The sequence below is a fragment of the Amblyomma maculatum genome, chromosome 4, assembly GCF_055883805.1.
Source record: "Amblyomma maculatum isolate TAMU_Amacu chromosome 4, ASM5588380v1, whole genome shotgun sequence".
In the NCBI taxonomy this organism is placed as follows: Eukaryota; Metazoa; Arthropoda; class Arachnida; order Ixodida; family Ixodidae; genus Amblyomma; species Amblyomma maculatum.
The window spans coordinates 123,301,821-123,316,673 of NC_139347.1; the positions used below are offsets into that span (position 1 = coordinate 123,301,821).

The following is a 14,853-nucleotide window of genomic DNA, read 5'->3' on the forward strand; positions in this document are numbered from 1 at the left end:
CAATACGTGAACGTACTGAAATATATACCTATATATATAGTGGCTGAACTTCAACCATAGTTCTGCATAAAGACAGTAACAAATTTTTACAGACACGATTGCCCCAGTGATATTTACAGCTTGCTAAGAGGAAGTGTTGAGAGACTTGGAATGGGAGCACTTAGGGACAACGGTAGATGAAAAATTTCTCAGTAATCTGCGTTTTGCTGATGCCATTGCCTTGCTAAGTAACTCTAAGGGTGAACTGCAAAAAATGATTAATGACCTAGACAAGACAAGTAGAAAGTTAGGCTTGAAAATCAATATGCAAACGTCTAGGGTAATGTTGAACAGCCTCAGGAAGGAACAGCAGTTTACGTTAGGTGTGAAGCATTGGAATTAGGTGACGAATATGTCTACTTAGGGCAGGTAGTAACCGCAGATTCGGACCATGAAAGAGAATAAACAAGGAGAATAGACTGGGATCGAACGAATTTGGCAAGCACTCGCATATTATGACTAGCAGCTTACCGGCATCGCTCAAGAGGAGAGTAAACAGTTGTAGCTTACCTGTACTCAGCTATGAGGCTGCAACATGGAGGCTAACTAAGAGGGTTCTACTTAAGTTTATGACAACGCAGAGAGCTATGGAATGAAAAATTCTCGGGGTAACGTTACGAGATAGGAAGTGTGCAGAGTGGGTCAGAGAAATAACTCCAGTTACTGACATTGTAGTGGAAATCAAGTAGAAATGGGCATGGCCAGGACATGTAGTGTGAAGAGAGGATAACCGATGGTTGCTTAGGGTAACAAACTAGATTCCAAGGGAAGGAAGCATAGCAGGGGGCGGCAGAAAGTTAGTTGGGTGGATGAAGTTAAGTTCGCAGAGGTGCTGTGGATACAGCTAGCACAGGACCGGTTTAATTGCAGGAATATGGCAGAGGCATTCGCCCTGCAGTGGATATCGTCAGGATGACGATGATGGCCCTAGACATACTCTTTAACATATATGCGTATGCTTCCGCATTCGTTGAGAGACCTGTGGACAGTACAGTACAAACGTGCCTGCATGCTGTAAGGGTAGTGCGTCTGACGCAAGATGCGATGGCCTTGGTGGGTTCAACGACCTTCCCAATTTTTAATCTGAACGCAGCAATCAGTTGCCAGTGCCTGCCAACTGGTTCTTTTCAAGTGATTCATGTAATCTGGGACGTTTCTCAATCAGTCGAAAAATAACGTCAGGACATTATTGCTAAGTACCACTTGGCGGATGTATGCTCGTGATTCTTCGATCACAAGGCCAATGCCAGATTTTCTCCAGGAGGGTGCACTCAATAATGTCCCGTTAAGCATCACCGTTAACAAGAGCGGAAACGCTTCAAAAAGTTTCGAAAAGTTCGCCCGAGATATTCTGGTACTGTATTATTCCAAGAAAAGTTATATATAATCAAACGCGTTTAATTACAAGATTGGTCCTCTATAATAAATCGGATCTTGAAAAAGAAAGCTATTGTGGACAATGGATAGCATGGCCACCTCACAAATCAGAAATCAGGTGTTCGAATCACGCTGCAGCTAGCGTAATTAAGTTTATTTTCATCTGAGTTTAGTTTTCTATGACTGCAGGCACCTCACTTGCATTTTCTGCATCAATCAATTACTTATAGACATCTTTGTCGATTTTACGTTTCTTTGCTGTCATCAGCATTTCTGCACGTGGCACTCACCGCAGACTACGACAATGATAACAATGGCTTTTCTGCGACAAAGGCTCCTCAACACTACATTTCTCATTGAAAAACCGCCACAAGAACGCGTAGTAAAGACACGAAATCGCAATAGGGACTACAGCAAAAAACAGCACCCGCTAACAGCCCTCCGTAAAAACAGCGACGCTAAAATGCAGCACAAAGGAACAACTTCAAGATGACTGAACAGCACAAGCAAACATTCACGATGAAGAGCAGGTGAGTTCATTACACACCATTGCTTGAACATACGTATCACCAACCAAATTACTAGGCAAAAATTGCTGTGTTCGCTTTAATGATAACGTTTTTTTTTTCTTCACTGCCAATGCCGATTGGTCAACCGACGAATGAAAGCGCCATGAACATCAGCAGATATTTTTTACCGTATTAAGCTTGTGGCGAAGAAGCAGGTAAGTTTTTTTACTTAACTTTACTTACTTAAATATTCTCTTGACGAGTAAACCACTCGAATTGAGTGAGTCAGCGGTACCTTAATGCGAAGTACCAGTTCATAAAGCCTCTGAAATATTAGAGGGCTCTTGCAGAGCATGAACATACCAAAGAGAACACGGGTTTTCCAACGCACTGTGGCATGAAATCAAGGCTAACTTTACCTCATTTATTCCAACCTATACATAGCGTTACCACATGGTGTATACCCTTCGTAGTTATGAATGTGACATCCATCCTCTCCAGGGGAGCCACGTCATACTGCGGTGTTTAGTTTTGTTGTCATGCTGTTTTAAGGCGCACATATGGGCTTATCTGCGCTAGAAGGATATATATGCATTCCCTATATGTGTCTGCAAGGTTCCGAGTAATATCAACAGTGCTCAGTACACCTTTTAAAAAAACCTATCCTCCACTGGCAGTCTAGCTCCTAGCCCTCCGATCACCAGCCGAGAGCGTTAATAGACTGCACCACACCGGGAACATGGAATGCATATCTTAATTCTCCTTCTCTACCGTTGCTGCCGTTTCCATAGCAACGTAGGGACACAACGATGACGAGTTCAGCCCGGTCTTCAGGAGCGAGCGCGGTGTACGCCATCTGCAGCTAGCTATGAAGACCAAGCGCGTGATATCACCGCCGAGCGGAGTTGCCTACTTCGGATTCAGCACGGAAGAAGCACTGTGCGATCTGCTGTGTTCTGGCAAATAAAACATTACAGTAGAATCAGCCCCAAAGGCTTTCGCCTTATTGCTCTTAAGAAGTCCTAAATGTCTCAAGATTGTGTTCCTGTGCTCTTCTCATGGTCTTGTTTTCTTCATGCGCAATTTTCCAGTCTGTCGCCTTTTTTTTTCGACGTGCTGTTTTGGTGGTCGCTCTCTTCTTCGTGTGTTCTTTTGTCGCAGATGTGTGAAAGCAACGTGTGAGCGTATAAATTAGAGGCGAAAATAGAGCCGATCGGGCGAGCCAAGCGCTGTGCTCCCCACCTTTGACTTTATCCCCTGACAAAGTCAAAGATCAATTTCAAAAGATCAGTATCATTCACGCACATATGTGGGCTCACGGTACAGGTTTCGGGTGTTGAACACGAACGTCCACCAGTGGTTGCGCACGTCTTCATAGAATTTGTCGTACACCATGGCGGTTGTGGGCCCTCTGACCAGAAGCGGCATCAGTGAGAAGCCACACGCCGCAACCGTCATGGGCACCAGGAGCCTGCGACAGAGTAAACAAGATGCTTTGACGCCCACACAAACGATCATCCGAGTGTACCTCTCTCAGTTTCAACAAAGCTAGCCGTCAAGGTTTACGGATACATAAACAACCACTTTTCACGAAGACTCCTTTTCACCAAAACTAGTCCTTACTGGCTGTCGCATTTATTTTTTGCCCTAGTGTTTCAGACACAGACTAGCATATGAAACCGCAATCGCCCTCTGTCGCCTTACAATCCGTAGCTGAAAACAGAAAAATCAAATTTAATCATTTAAATTCTCCTTTTATTCCACTGTGTTACCATTCTGTGCAGGATAGGTATTTTGTGAGTTTTTCCTCAGGCAGTGAAGGACAAGGAGACTGTAACCCACGATCATTATTAACAACACCGGCTGACTGGTTTACCTTTCTCATGGGTAAAAGATACTGTCATTGATATTTTATCAATTTGCCGTTGCTCCCGCTGCTCCAATCAACCTTTGAAAACGACTAAATTCACTCCTGAATATTTCCAGTTTCAAACTGTATTGATCGGCGCTAGACCAATGGCGAGCTTGCTTGTACACCGGTCCACTAACAAAGGACTCTAAATATATACCAGTCCTAATAAAGCAGCTTTGTTTTCTTTGCGCAAAGCAAAAACTGCAATCCTCGGTCATTTCCGAAACTACTGTTTTCTTATATGTCACGTACGCCATTAGAAAAGACGGAATGCACACATTACTACTTCAACTCTAACTGAGTGCCTGGCCTATGATTTCAGTATAGATGAGCCTGTCTCAGATATTTACGTTAGCAGAACGTCTGCCTAAAATGAGAAGTTTATTTCGTATTCTGTGAAGCAGTGCGGTTTAGTCATTTGCACGACAAAGGGGCCTGCGTTGTTTTACAGCTTGCCATTTTCTGTTCACAGAGAACTTAAGGTAATTCCACAGGACTATGAAAGAGAGCCACTGTTAGTGTCCTGCTATCACTTCATTTACGAAAGAATGTGCATGCATGCGATCACCCAGCTCCCACAAGCAGCAAATTCGAACACACGCACCTGTACCAGCGTCGAAGGATGATGGCTGCGGTCTCTTTGAGACCTCGAGCCTTCTTCACGTCATGGAGGACGTAGAAGAGCAGGTAGCCGCTGCGAGAAAAGAGGCGTTATTACTTTTTATTTTTAATTGAGCATTTTTCAAACCACAGTTGACGGGATACGCTGGCGAACATTCTAAGCACGCTCAGGCTATGGCGTCTAGCCAAACAACTTCACCAGCAGATATCTTATTGCTTATGTTACATGCCCGGAGTCCTCGAACGATTTCTTGAGAGGGTTAGAGGAGATAAGTGGATGGTTATTTTGAATGCTGGACATGTTTGCCGGTAGTTAACCTTCTGTTCTATTCACGGTCATTCCGAAAATAAAAACTAAAAAGGGTGAAGCAGAAATTTTACATAACACTGATCAGAGCAGGGTGCACGTGAAATGAAAGAACAACAAAACGAAAGAAGCAAGCAAGCAAGCAAAACATTGAGCTGCAACTTTCCTTGAACCAAGTTTCAAGAGCGTTAGCCATCGGCCGCAGACGCTGTCACTGCTGCGGCTTTGATCTTAGCTCCCTCACGCCCTTAGTATATTTCTCGGCAAAGAGCCAGTCAGTCTAGCTTCTCCTTGTTCGATGGTCTCGGTAGCCTGTCTGGCAAGACTGCGCTCTCTATCTGTAGTCATATGGTCTTATGTATGGCGTACTTACCTAGCTTAAGTGCAGGAGCAGCGGGAAATTTAAATTGCAGACGACAGTGTTGAGTGCAAAGCACGACATTGTTTTTCAAATAAAACTTGAGGAAGACGATGATGTTTAATGCACAGAACGAGTTCCAAGTTAAGAACTGCACCATTCATTCCCCTTTAGACATGTGCATGGGAGGAGTGGACCTCACCCTTTAAAATTTAGAATGCTTAAATTAGCGAAGACTAGAGAGGACGAAGATGCATATTTACACATCTGATAATGGAAACTGGATTGTCGGTTTAGGCTCGCGCTCGAAGATTTTTAGAAGCAAGTGATTCCTGTGTCGGGCTGTGAATGGCGAAAATGGGTTTTGACAAATATTTGTGCTGAATATGTTCTTCTCAATTTTCTAGGAATGGTCTTGCCACTCCTAATATACGCGTTCAGATAATGTAAATTTCTTTGTTTCGTTAATTTCTTCTATCTCAGCAAATTGAGTAATGTCCCTGCATGAACGATCTTTCGGTGTGCAGACAAGAGTTTTGATGCCAGCTATACCAATGTTGTGTTAGCATTGGAAAAGGAGCTCTCTCCTGATTCAAGTCAAGCAACACACCTTTCTACCAGTTATTCACCCTAACCGGCTGCCAAACAACGCGAGTAGGCTACAGTGCTGTGCATATGAAAGTAAAATACAGAATTTCTTTGACATATAATGCTGCGTTTCAATTTTACCTTATATATTAGCCCCGCCGGGGTGGTGCAGTGGTAAGAAGCCCGACTACTGTGCCGGAGTTCCCGGGTTCGAACCCGACCTTGGCGGCTGCGTTTCGATGGAGGCGAAACGGAGTGGCGTCCGTGTGCTGTGCGATGTCAGTGCACGTTAAAGAACCCCAGGTGGTCGAAATTTCCGGAGTCCTCCACTACGGCGTCTCTCATAGCCTTAGTCGCTTTGGGACGTTAAACCCCACAAACAAACAAACAAACTTATATATTAGCACTCACACTAAGGGCCATTTTCGTGTGTGAGGGTAAAAGCTGGCTCCTGCGACACACAATTTCACCACGCCGCCCACGTTCGCACGGACGCAAATGCAGCCTTATTTTCAAACATAGATGCATGCCATAAAACCTAAATTTTGTAACATCTGAAGCTACTTCTGCAAATAAAATCTGCTGCCTACCTTGTTCTTCCTCCTTTTAATGATAAATGTTAGACCAAGTAAAACGTCGCTGCCGTTTCTTTTTTATTTATGTAAATTTCAAAGATTACCTTGTGTCTCTGGTTCCAAACGTCTTGAAGATGAGCACAACGGCTGTCCAGGGCGACAAAAAGGTACAACTAAAATGGGCTTAATCAGACGCATATCACATAGGGGACAAGGAACCCAGACGGAGAGGTGAGACATCTCATATGTGTGCTACTTAAATGCCAGAAACTATACCAAGTTTAGTTTCATCGACTGACACGCAAACAGTGGGCGGCGCTGAAGATTATAAACAACACGCATGCTCACAGCGCTGCCAAAACTAAAAAATGTATTGCGATCCCAAAAATATATAGAGTTGAACACGGTGACTTAAATTGTTCAACAACGAGACACCAAATTAATAATTTCCCCGCCGGGGTGGTGCATTGGTTACGGCGCTCAACTACTGTGCCCAAGGACGCGGGATCAAATCCTGGCCTCGCCGGCCGCCTTTCGATGGAGGCGAAAAGCAAGGCGCCCGTGTGCTGCGCGATGTCAGTGCACGTTAAAGACCCCCAGGGGGTCGAAAATTCCGCAGTCCTCCACTACGGCGTCTCTCATAGACTGCGTCACTTTAGGACGTTAAAACCCCACGAACCAAACCAATAATATAATAATTGGGTCACAGGAAAGGAAAGGCTCAGTTTCTGTCACACTTGTTTCTTCGACATAATAATAATAATTGGTTCACAGGAAAAGCAAGGCGCAGTATCTGTCACACTTGAGCTGTGGACACCTGAACCGCGCCGTAAGGGAAGATAGGAAGGTGGGCGTGAAAGTGGAAAGAGAGAGACCTGAACCGCGCCATTAAGGAAGAGAGGAAAGTGGGAGATAAAGTGGAGAGAGAGAGAGAGAAAGAGGAGCTGTAGTCGAGGGCTACGGAGTAATTTCGACCCCCTGGGGTCGATATTTATCGTGTGCTGACATCGCACAGCACACGGACATCTCTTCGTTTCGCCTCCTCTCAAACGCAGCCGCCGCGGTCGGGTTCGAACCCGGGAACTCCGACAGAGTCGTCGGGCATCTTATCATTGCGCCACCCCGGCGGGGCAACAACCAGACACTAGAATTTAAGATAGATGTTAGTTTTCTTTCCTACAGAAGAATTTAGATTGCTTTTATATTCCCATCTTTATCTGCGGAGGTTATCTAATTCTTAGCGTTTTGCTGCGATATCACCGGACAAGAACGGGAGTAGCAAATAGACACTAGAAGACAAGTTAGAAGTAAGTACCTTTTCCTACTCCCAGCCTTGTTCAGTGACATCACAGCAAAATACTATTACAGATCACCTCCGCAGGTAACGATGGCAATATAAAAGCCATCTAAATTCTCCTGCAGGCGAAACAACGGCATCGTAAACTGTAGTTGATGAGGTCCGTTCCGTTCAGTCGTTCAGTCGTGTCCGACTCTTCGTGACCCTATAGACCATGTCACGCCACGCTTTCCGGTCTCTCACTATCTTCCTAACATCACATAACTTCATCTGCAGCGCCTCGAGGATGCCATCTAACCATTGTGTTCGCTGCCTACCCCTTCCCCGGCGACCCTCAACCTTTCCCAACATCAAATCTTTCTCCAGCGACTCCTCTCTTCTCATCAGATGACCAAAGTAGCTGAGCTTTAACTTTAGAATTCGACCCTCCAACGAGCAGTCAGGGTTTATGGTCGACAATATCGACTGATTTGATCTTTTGGCAGTCCAACGGACTCTCAAGAGTCTCCGCCAGCACCACAATTCAAACGCGTCAGTTCTTCGGTGGTCAGCCTTCTTCACAGTCCAACTCTCGCATCTATACATCACAACTGGAAAGACCATAGCACGAGTTATACAGATCTTGGTTGACAGACTAATGTATTTGCTCTTTACTAGGCGGTCAAGGCTAACCATGGCTCTCTTTACCAGAAGCAGGCGTCTCCTAATTTTATGGCTGCAGTCTCCTTCCGGGCTAATCTTGGAGCCCAAGAAGAGAAAGTCTGTCACAGCTTCCACTTCTTGTCCCTTGATGCTCCAGGACTTGATAGGGCAAGACGACATGATCTTTGTCTTTTTAATGTTCAGTTTAAGCCCAAACTTCTCACTCGCTTCTTGTACGCGCAACAGAAGTCTCTTGGGTTCCACTTCACTTTCTGCCATTAAAGTGGTATCATCCGCATATCTAATGTTGTTGATACGCTTTCCAGCAATCTTCACTCCAGCTGAAGACTCGTCCAGACCGGCCTTCCTCATGATGCACTCTGCATATAGGCTAAATAGGCAGGGCGACAGTATGCAGCCTTGCCTCACTCCTTTCTCAATCGGAAACCAATCAGTAAGACCATGCCCAGTTCTGACTGTGGCCTCTTGCCCTTCATACAGGTTCCTGAGGAGCCAAATGAGGTGAATTGGAACTCCCATCTTTTGGAGAGCTTGCCACAATCTGCTGTAATCTACACAGTCAAACGCTTTGGCCTAATCAATAAACACAGAAGTAGATGGGTTTCTGGAACTCTCTTGCTTTTTCTATGATCCAGCGAAGGTTGGCAGTTTGGTCTCTAGTTCCCCTGCCCTTTCGAAACCCAGCTTGCACGTCCGGAAGCTCTCGATCCACATACTGCTGCAGCCTACCTTGGAGTATTTTCAACATCACCTTGCTAGCATGCGAAATAAGCGCGATTGTGCGGTAGTTAGAACAATCTTTGGCACTGCCTTTCTTTGGAATGGGGCTGTAAACTGACCTCCTCCAATCCTCTGGCCACTGCAGGGCTGTCCAAATCTTCTGACATAATGTATGCAGAATGTTAACAGCGTCGTGGTTGAGGTTTTGAAGCAACTCAGCTGGAATACCATCAATTCCGCTTGCTTTGTTCTTAGCAAGGCTGGCTAAGGCCCATTCAACTTCACTCTTCAGGATGCCCGGCTCGAGATCAATAATCACAACCGTCTTATGTTGAGTTTGCACATCCGGGTCCTTCTTGTACAGTTGTTCTGTGTATTCCTGCCACCTCTTCTTTATCTCTGAGGCTTCAGTGAAGTCTTTGCCTCGTTTGTCCTTTATCACGCCCAGCTTAGCACAGAAGCTTCCTTTGATATCTTTGATTGTCTTATACAGAGCTCTTGTGTCCCTAATTGGCTGTAGTCCTCAACTGCTTGGCACTGTATGTTCAGGAAGGCATTCTTATCTCTCCTTGCTATTTTCTGAAAATCCGCATTGAGAACCTTGTATCTTTACCTTTCCCCCATAACTTTTGCCATCCTCCTTTCTTCAGCTATTTGCAAAGCCTCTTCAGATAACCAGTTTGCTTTCTTGCATTTCTTTTGCTTTGGAACTACCTTAGTAGCAACTTCTTGTATTATATCACGAACATCAGTCCACATCTCCTCAAGCTCTCCGTCTTCTAGATCTAATTCTTGAAATCGATTCCTCACTTCCACAGCATATTCTGAAGGAATTTGATCCAGATCATACCTGCAAGGCCTTCTAGTTTTCTGCGTTTTCCTCAATCGAAGCTTAATTTTGGCAACAAGAAGCTGATGATCGGTGCCACAATCGGCCCCAGGCCTTGTTTGTACTGCTTGTATAGCGCTTCTCCATCTCTGCTGGCAAAGAATATAATCGATCTGATTCCTGTACAGACCGTCCGGTGAAGTCCATGTGTACAGGCGCCTCTTGGGCTGTTGAAAATGAGTATGCGCTATGGTCAGTTGATGAGGTACATTCACAAATTCCTTTTATAGGTACGTCAATTATACACAGGTCGTTGAAAGGCATATACTTAGTTAACTTAACTGATTAACTTTCACTTAGTTAATCAGATAGCGGAAGTGTTTCTCCGTCTATCCAGACATACGTGTTACGGAGCTCTAAGCTCTAGATGACGATGTGGGGAAGATGAATAGCTTCGTGTCTATAGAAAACTTGTATTTACACGGACTGTTTGAAGTTTCCAAGACAGTCCGCCTCAGACAAAAATACGACACAATAAGATAATAACGCTATATATACAGTTGCATTAGGCGTAAGAAGATGCGAAGGACGTTGACGCAAGTAAGGCACAAGCCTTCACACACCGAGCCCCGACCACAACTCTCGACATCCGCTTTCTAGAGAAGTACTGCACCAAGTAGCCACGACGAAGACAATTCAACTTGTACAAACGTTGGCTCTTGCGAACTAATGCTCCTCTCTACCCTTTTTCAGTGCTCTTTCACATTGCCTAGCCATCTTCTTTCTCTCGTTCTACCATGGAGCCACATACTTCAGGTATATCAGGACTCAGCTACGGTTTCAGTTTTACTTCTCACCTCAAATTTTATAATTGTTGTCTAGCCGCTGACTACATAAATGTGTTCCTTCACACAAATGAATTCTATAGGCGCTTAACTCCGCGACTAATCGAGAGTCATTGGGTCATAGGTTCTAGAAACAAGCACACAGCAATAACACACCGAGATAGCACGAAGGCGCAGCATTCTGCCCCCGTCCGCTTTTGCAGTATTCTCGACAGATGACGCCATCAGCAAGCACATGGCATATCTTACTACCGTTAAACGGTTCTAGACTACGTTGTGCTGGTGAGTGTTGTAGTATATTAAGCGTAAGAGAACCGGTTTCTGCAAGAACCTAAGGTAAATAAAGCCCATGCAGACGTAGAGGTAGCTATATCCTTTGATGAGGCCTGATATCATTGAGCCATAACCAATCACTTCTTTTTTCACTATGGGATTTTAGGCACTAGAAGGTTGCATGCACCTGGTCGAACAAAATACAGACCGCCTCAAAGTACCTTAAATATTAAATGGTTCTGCCGTAGCTCCAAAGTCCTCTGTAGTTCTTTGGTACAGTTCTGCGCGGTTCTGTAGTTTTATTTTTGCTAGTTTTCGGCATTCTGTATTTCAGTAGGATATTTCTGTTGTAACTACACACAATTTTGATTTTAGTACAAACGTTTCTGCTATCTCAACAGGTTCACGGTCACAAATAATTTTGTTGCGACAACAGAACGTTTCTGTTGTTCCTTTCGACTAGGCAGACATCCATAGAGCATGGACATCCAGGGTGCAAACAAGCTACTTTAGTGCACACAAGTCATATTTGCATCAGTATCTGGCTATCTCTTTCGGACTTTATTTGGAACATTCGCCCACTCTTCAAACATTTCGTACTCTGGGCGTGCGCCACGTACCTAAGAAAGAAGAAAGTCTCCACGGCCATGAAAGCAGCCCCCGTCAGCACCGAGTCGTAGCGGTCCAGGTAGGAAAGCGTGAACGCCATGCCGCCTGTGCACGAGAAAGAGAAATGGCTTCTCTCGTACCCTCTCAGCGGGAAAGGCAAGCAATGCAACCGCTACACAGCCTTCAGTCGTGCTCCGCCGCTTTTCTCAAGTGTGTAGCCAATAATCACTCCACTCCAGACCTAAGTATGTGAAATATCCCTTCACCTATATACGTCGCTCCGAACTGAAGAATATATCAAGTATTCACTGCCCTTAACCTTCTTCCGTTGCTCAGTAGCCACTTCGCAACACTATGACAACTCTTGCGCACCCACAGTAATATAATATCGTCTAATTTCCTTTAAATAGGTGAGCGCAGACATAATTTTCCAGCCGTACACTCAAGGAGGCAAGTCGAACAATCGAACAATCTTGATGCCAAGCATTCAGATTTTTCCTTTCTTGGAGTCCGCAGGAGCACACCTGCAATTATTTATTTATTTCTTGCTTTCTTTATTTATTTATACATACATACATACATACATACATACATACATACATACATACATACATACATACATACATACATACATACATACATACATACATACATACATACATACATACATACATACATACATACATACATACATGCATACATACATACGTACGTACGTACGTACGTACGTACGTACGTACGTACATACATACATACATACATACATACATACATACATACATACATACATACATACATACATACATACATACATACATACATACATACATACATACATACATACATACATACATACATATATACATACATACATACATACATACATACATACATACATACATACATGCATGCATGCATGCATGCAGGCATACATACATACATGCATGCATGCATGCATGCATGCATACATATATACATACATACATACATACATACATACATACATACATACATGCATGCATGCATACACATATACATACATACATACATACATACATACATACATACATACATACATACATACATACATACATACATACATACATACATACATACATACATACATACATACATACATACATACATACATACATACATACATACATACATACATACATACATACATACATACATACATACATACATACATACATACATACATACATACATACATACATACATACATACATACATACATACATACATACATACATACATACATACATACATACATACATACATACATACTGCAACCCCATATGTGGCTGTTGTGGGGTAAAGAAATTTACATACACAAATCAGTTCAGTTCAGTCGTTCAGTCGTGTCCGACTCTTCGTGACCCTATGGCCCATATCACGCCACACTTTCCGGTCTCTCACTATCTTCCTAACATCACATAACTTCAGCAGCAGCACCTCAAGGATGCCATCTAACCATCGCGTTCGCTGCCTACCCCTTCTCCAATGACCCTCAACCTTCCCCAAGATCAAATCTTTCTCCAGCGACTCCTCTCTTCTCATCAGATGACCAAATAACTTTAGAATTTGACACTCCAATGAGCAGTCAGGGTTTATGGTCGACAATATCGACTGATTTGATCTTCTGGCCGTCCAAGGAACTCTCAAGAGTCTCCGCCAGCACCACAATTCAAACGCGTCCATTCTTCGGCGGTCAGCCTTCTTCACAGTCCAACTCTCGCATCCATATATCACAACTGGAAGGACCATAGCACGAGTTATACGGATCTTGGTTGGCAGTGTAATGTCTCTGCTCTTTACTAGGCGGTCAAGGCTAGCCATGGCTCTTTTTCCCACAAGCAGGCGTCTCCTAATTTCATGGCTGCAGTCTCCTTCCGGGGTAATCTTGGAGCCCAAGAAAAGAAAATCTGTCACAACTTCCACTTCTTGTCCCTTGATGCTCCAGGACTTGATATGGCACGAGGCCACGATCTTTGTCTTTTTAATGTTCAGTTTAAGCCCAAACTTCTCACTCTCTTGTACGCGCATCAGAAGTCTCTTGAATTCCACTTCACTTTCTGCCATTAAAGTAGTATCGTCCACATATCTGAGGTGGCCTGACAAAACAAACTTAATTAACATGTAAACGCACATAATGAATATTATTGGCACAGGCACTGAAAAAAAATGAAAAAGAGAATTAACCAGTGTATAATAAGCACAATTGAACAAAAAAGTATGATATGGTATCGATGGCTGATAAAAATGTGCGCAATGAAACAGATCCCGTTGTGGCGGGAATTGTGTTCCAGTGTTCGGTGGTCCGGAGGAAAAAGCTGTATTTGAAGATATTAGTACGGGTGAAGTATGGCTTAAGCTTAAGGCTATTATGGCTCTTGGTTGATCGGGGAATATCGGGACGAAGGTACACACTAGGTGTTTGGTAAACTGAATTAACGATGCAATGAAATAACTTCGATGTATCAATGTGACAGAGCGCGGACAAGGGGGTTAGATTCAAGGTGGTCGCAGCCCAAGAAGGTGAGAAATGGCGATCGTATCGATTGCATATGAACCTGATTGCTTTTTTTAATGCTTTCGATTATGTCAATTTCACAATGTTTATGAGGTTGTATTCTAACCCTTCTAAAGCAATGCTAGCCACAGGTTCTGTTCTCAACTCTACTCCCTACATATTATCATCTGTACCATATAAAAGCCGAACAAGTGACATAATGTACTTCATTCATTCAACTCAATCGAGCCAATCAAGCAGCGACGTGAAATCAGTTCCTATGCGCAAGGAGACTGCAGTATTCGCCATAACTGAACCATTATAGCACGCATGTTGCGGTCTTAAACGGGTCATGACAGAGAGAGAGAGAGACAACTTTATTTGCCCCAGATGTTGTGAATTAGGGCAGATGAGTCGTGTGTGGCCCCCAGGTGGGGGCGACATCCTGGGCCCAGGAAATGATTGAAAGTTGTGTGTTCCTGTCTGGCTTGGTAAGGAGTTGGGGCCAGCTCTCCGCAGAGGGAGCTGGCAGGAGGGCCCTTGGGGGCGGGTTATTTACGCATCCCCAGAGGATGTGCGCCTGAGTGGCGGGTTCTCCGTTTTTACAATTTGGACATGCGGGGTTGTATTCCCCGTTAGTAATTAGTGATAGCGTGGAGTGACTAAGAAATGAGTGTGTCTGTAATCTGCGCAGCAGGGTGGCTTGTGCTCGGTCGAGGTCGGGGTGGGGAGGCGGGAAAAGGCGTCGCGTCTCTTTCTGTAAATTGGTAATTTCGGCGAAAGTCTGGGGGGCTTCAG

The 14,853-nt window shown here is 44.2% G+C and overlaps 1 protein-coding gene across 1 annotated transcript in view; it reads right to left on the reverse strand.

Annotated features, from left to right (window-relative positions):
• The window catches only part of LOC146192284 (nose resistant to fluoxetine protein 6-like), a 98,115-nt gene that overhangs the window by 52,169 nt on the left and 31,093 nt on the right, over window positions 1–14,853 (reverse strand). Inside the window, exons 7-9 of the mRNA XM_084600449.1 lie at window positions 11,534–11,627; window positions 4,442–4,531; window positions 3,231–3,396 (exon numbers count right to left, since the gene is read on the reverse strand). Coding sequence (XP_084456575.1) covers window positions 3,231–3,396; window positions 4,442–4,531; window positions 11,534–11,627 — 350 coding nt within the window. The remainder of the gene's footprint in view (window positions 1–3,230; window positions 3,397–4,441; window positions 4,532–11,533; window positions 11,628–14,853) is intronic.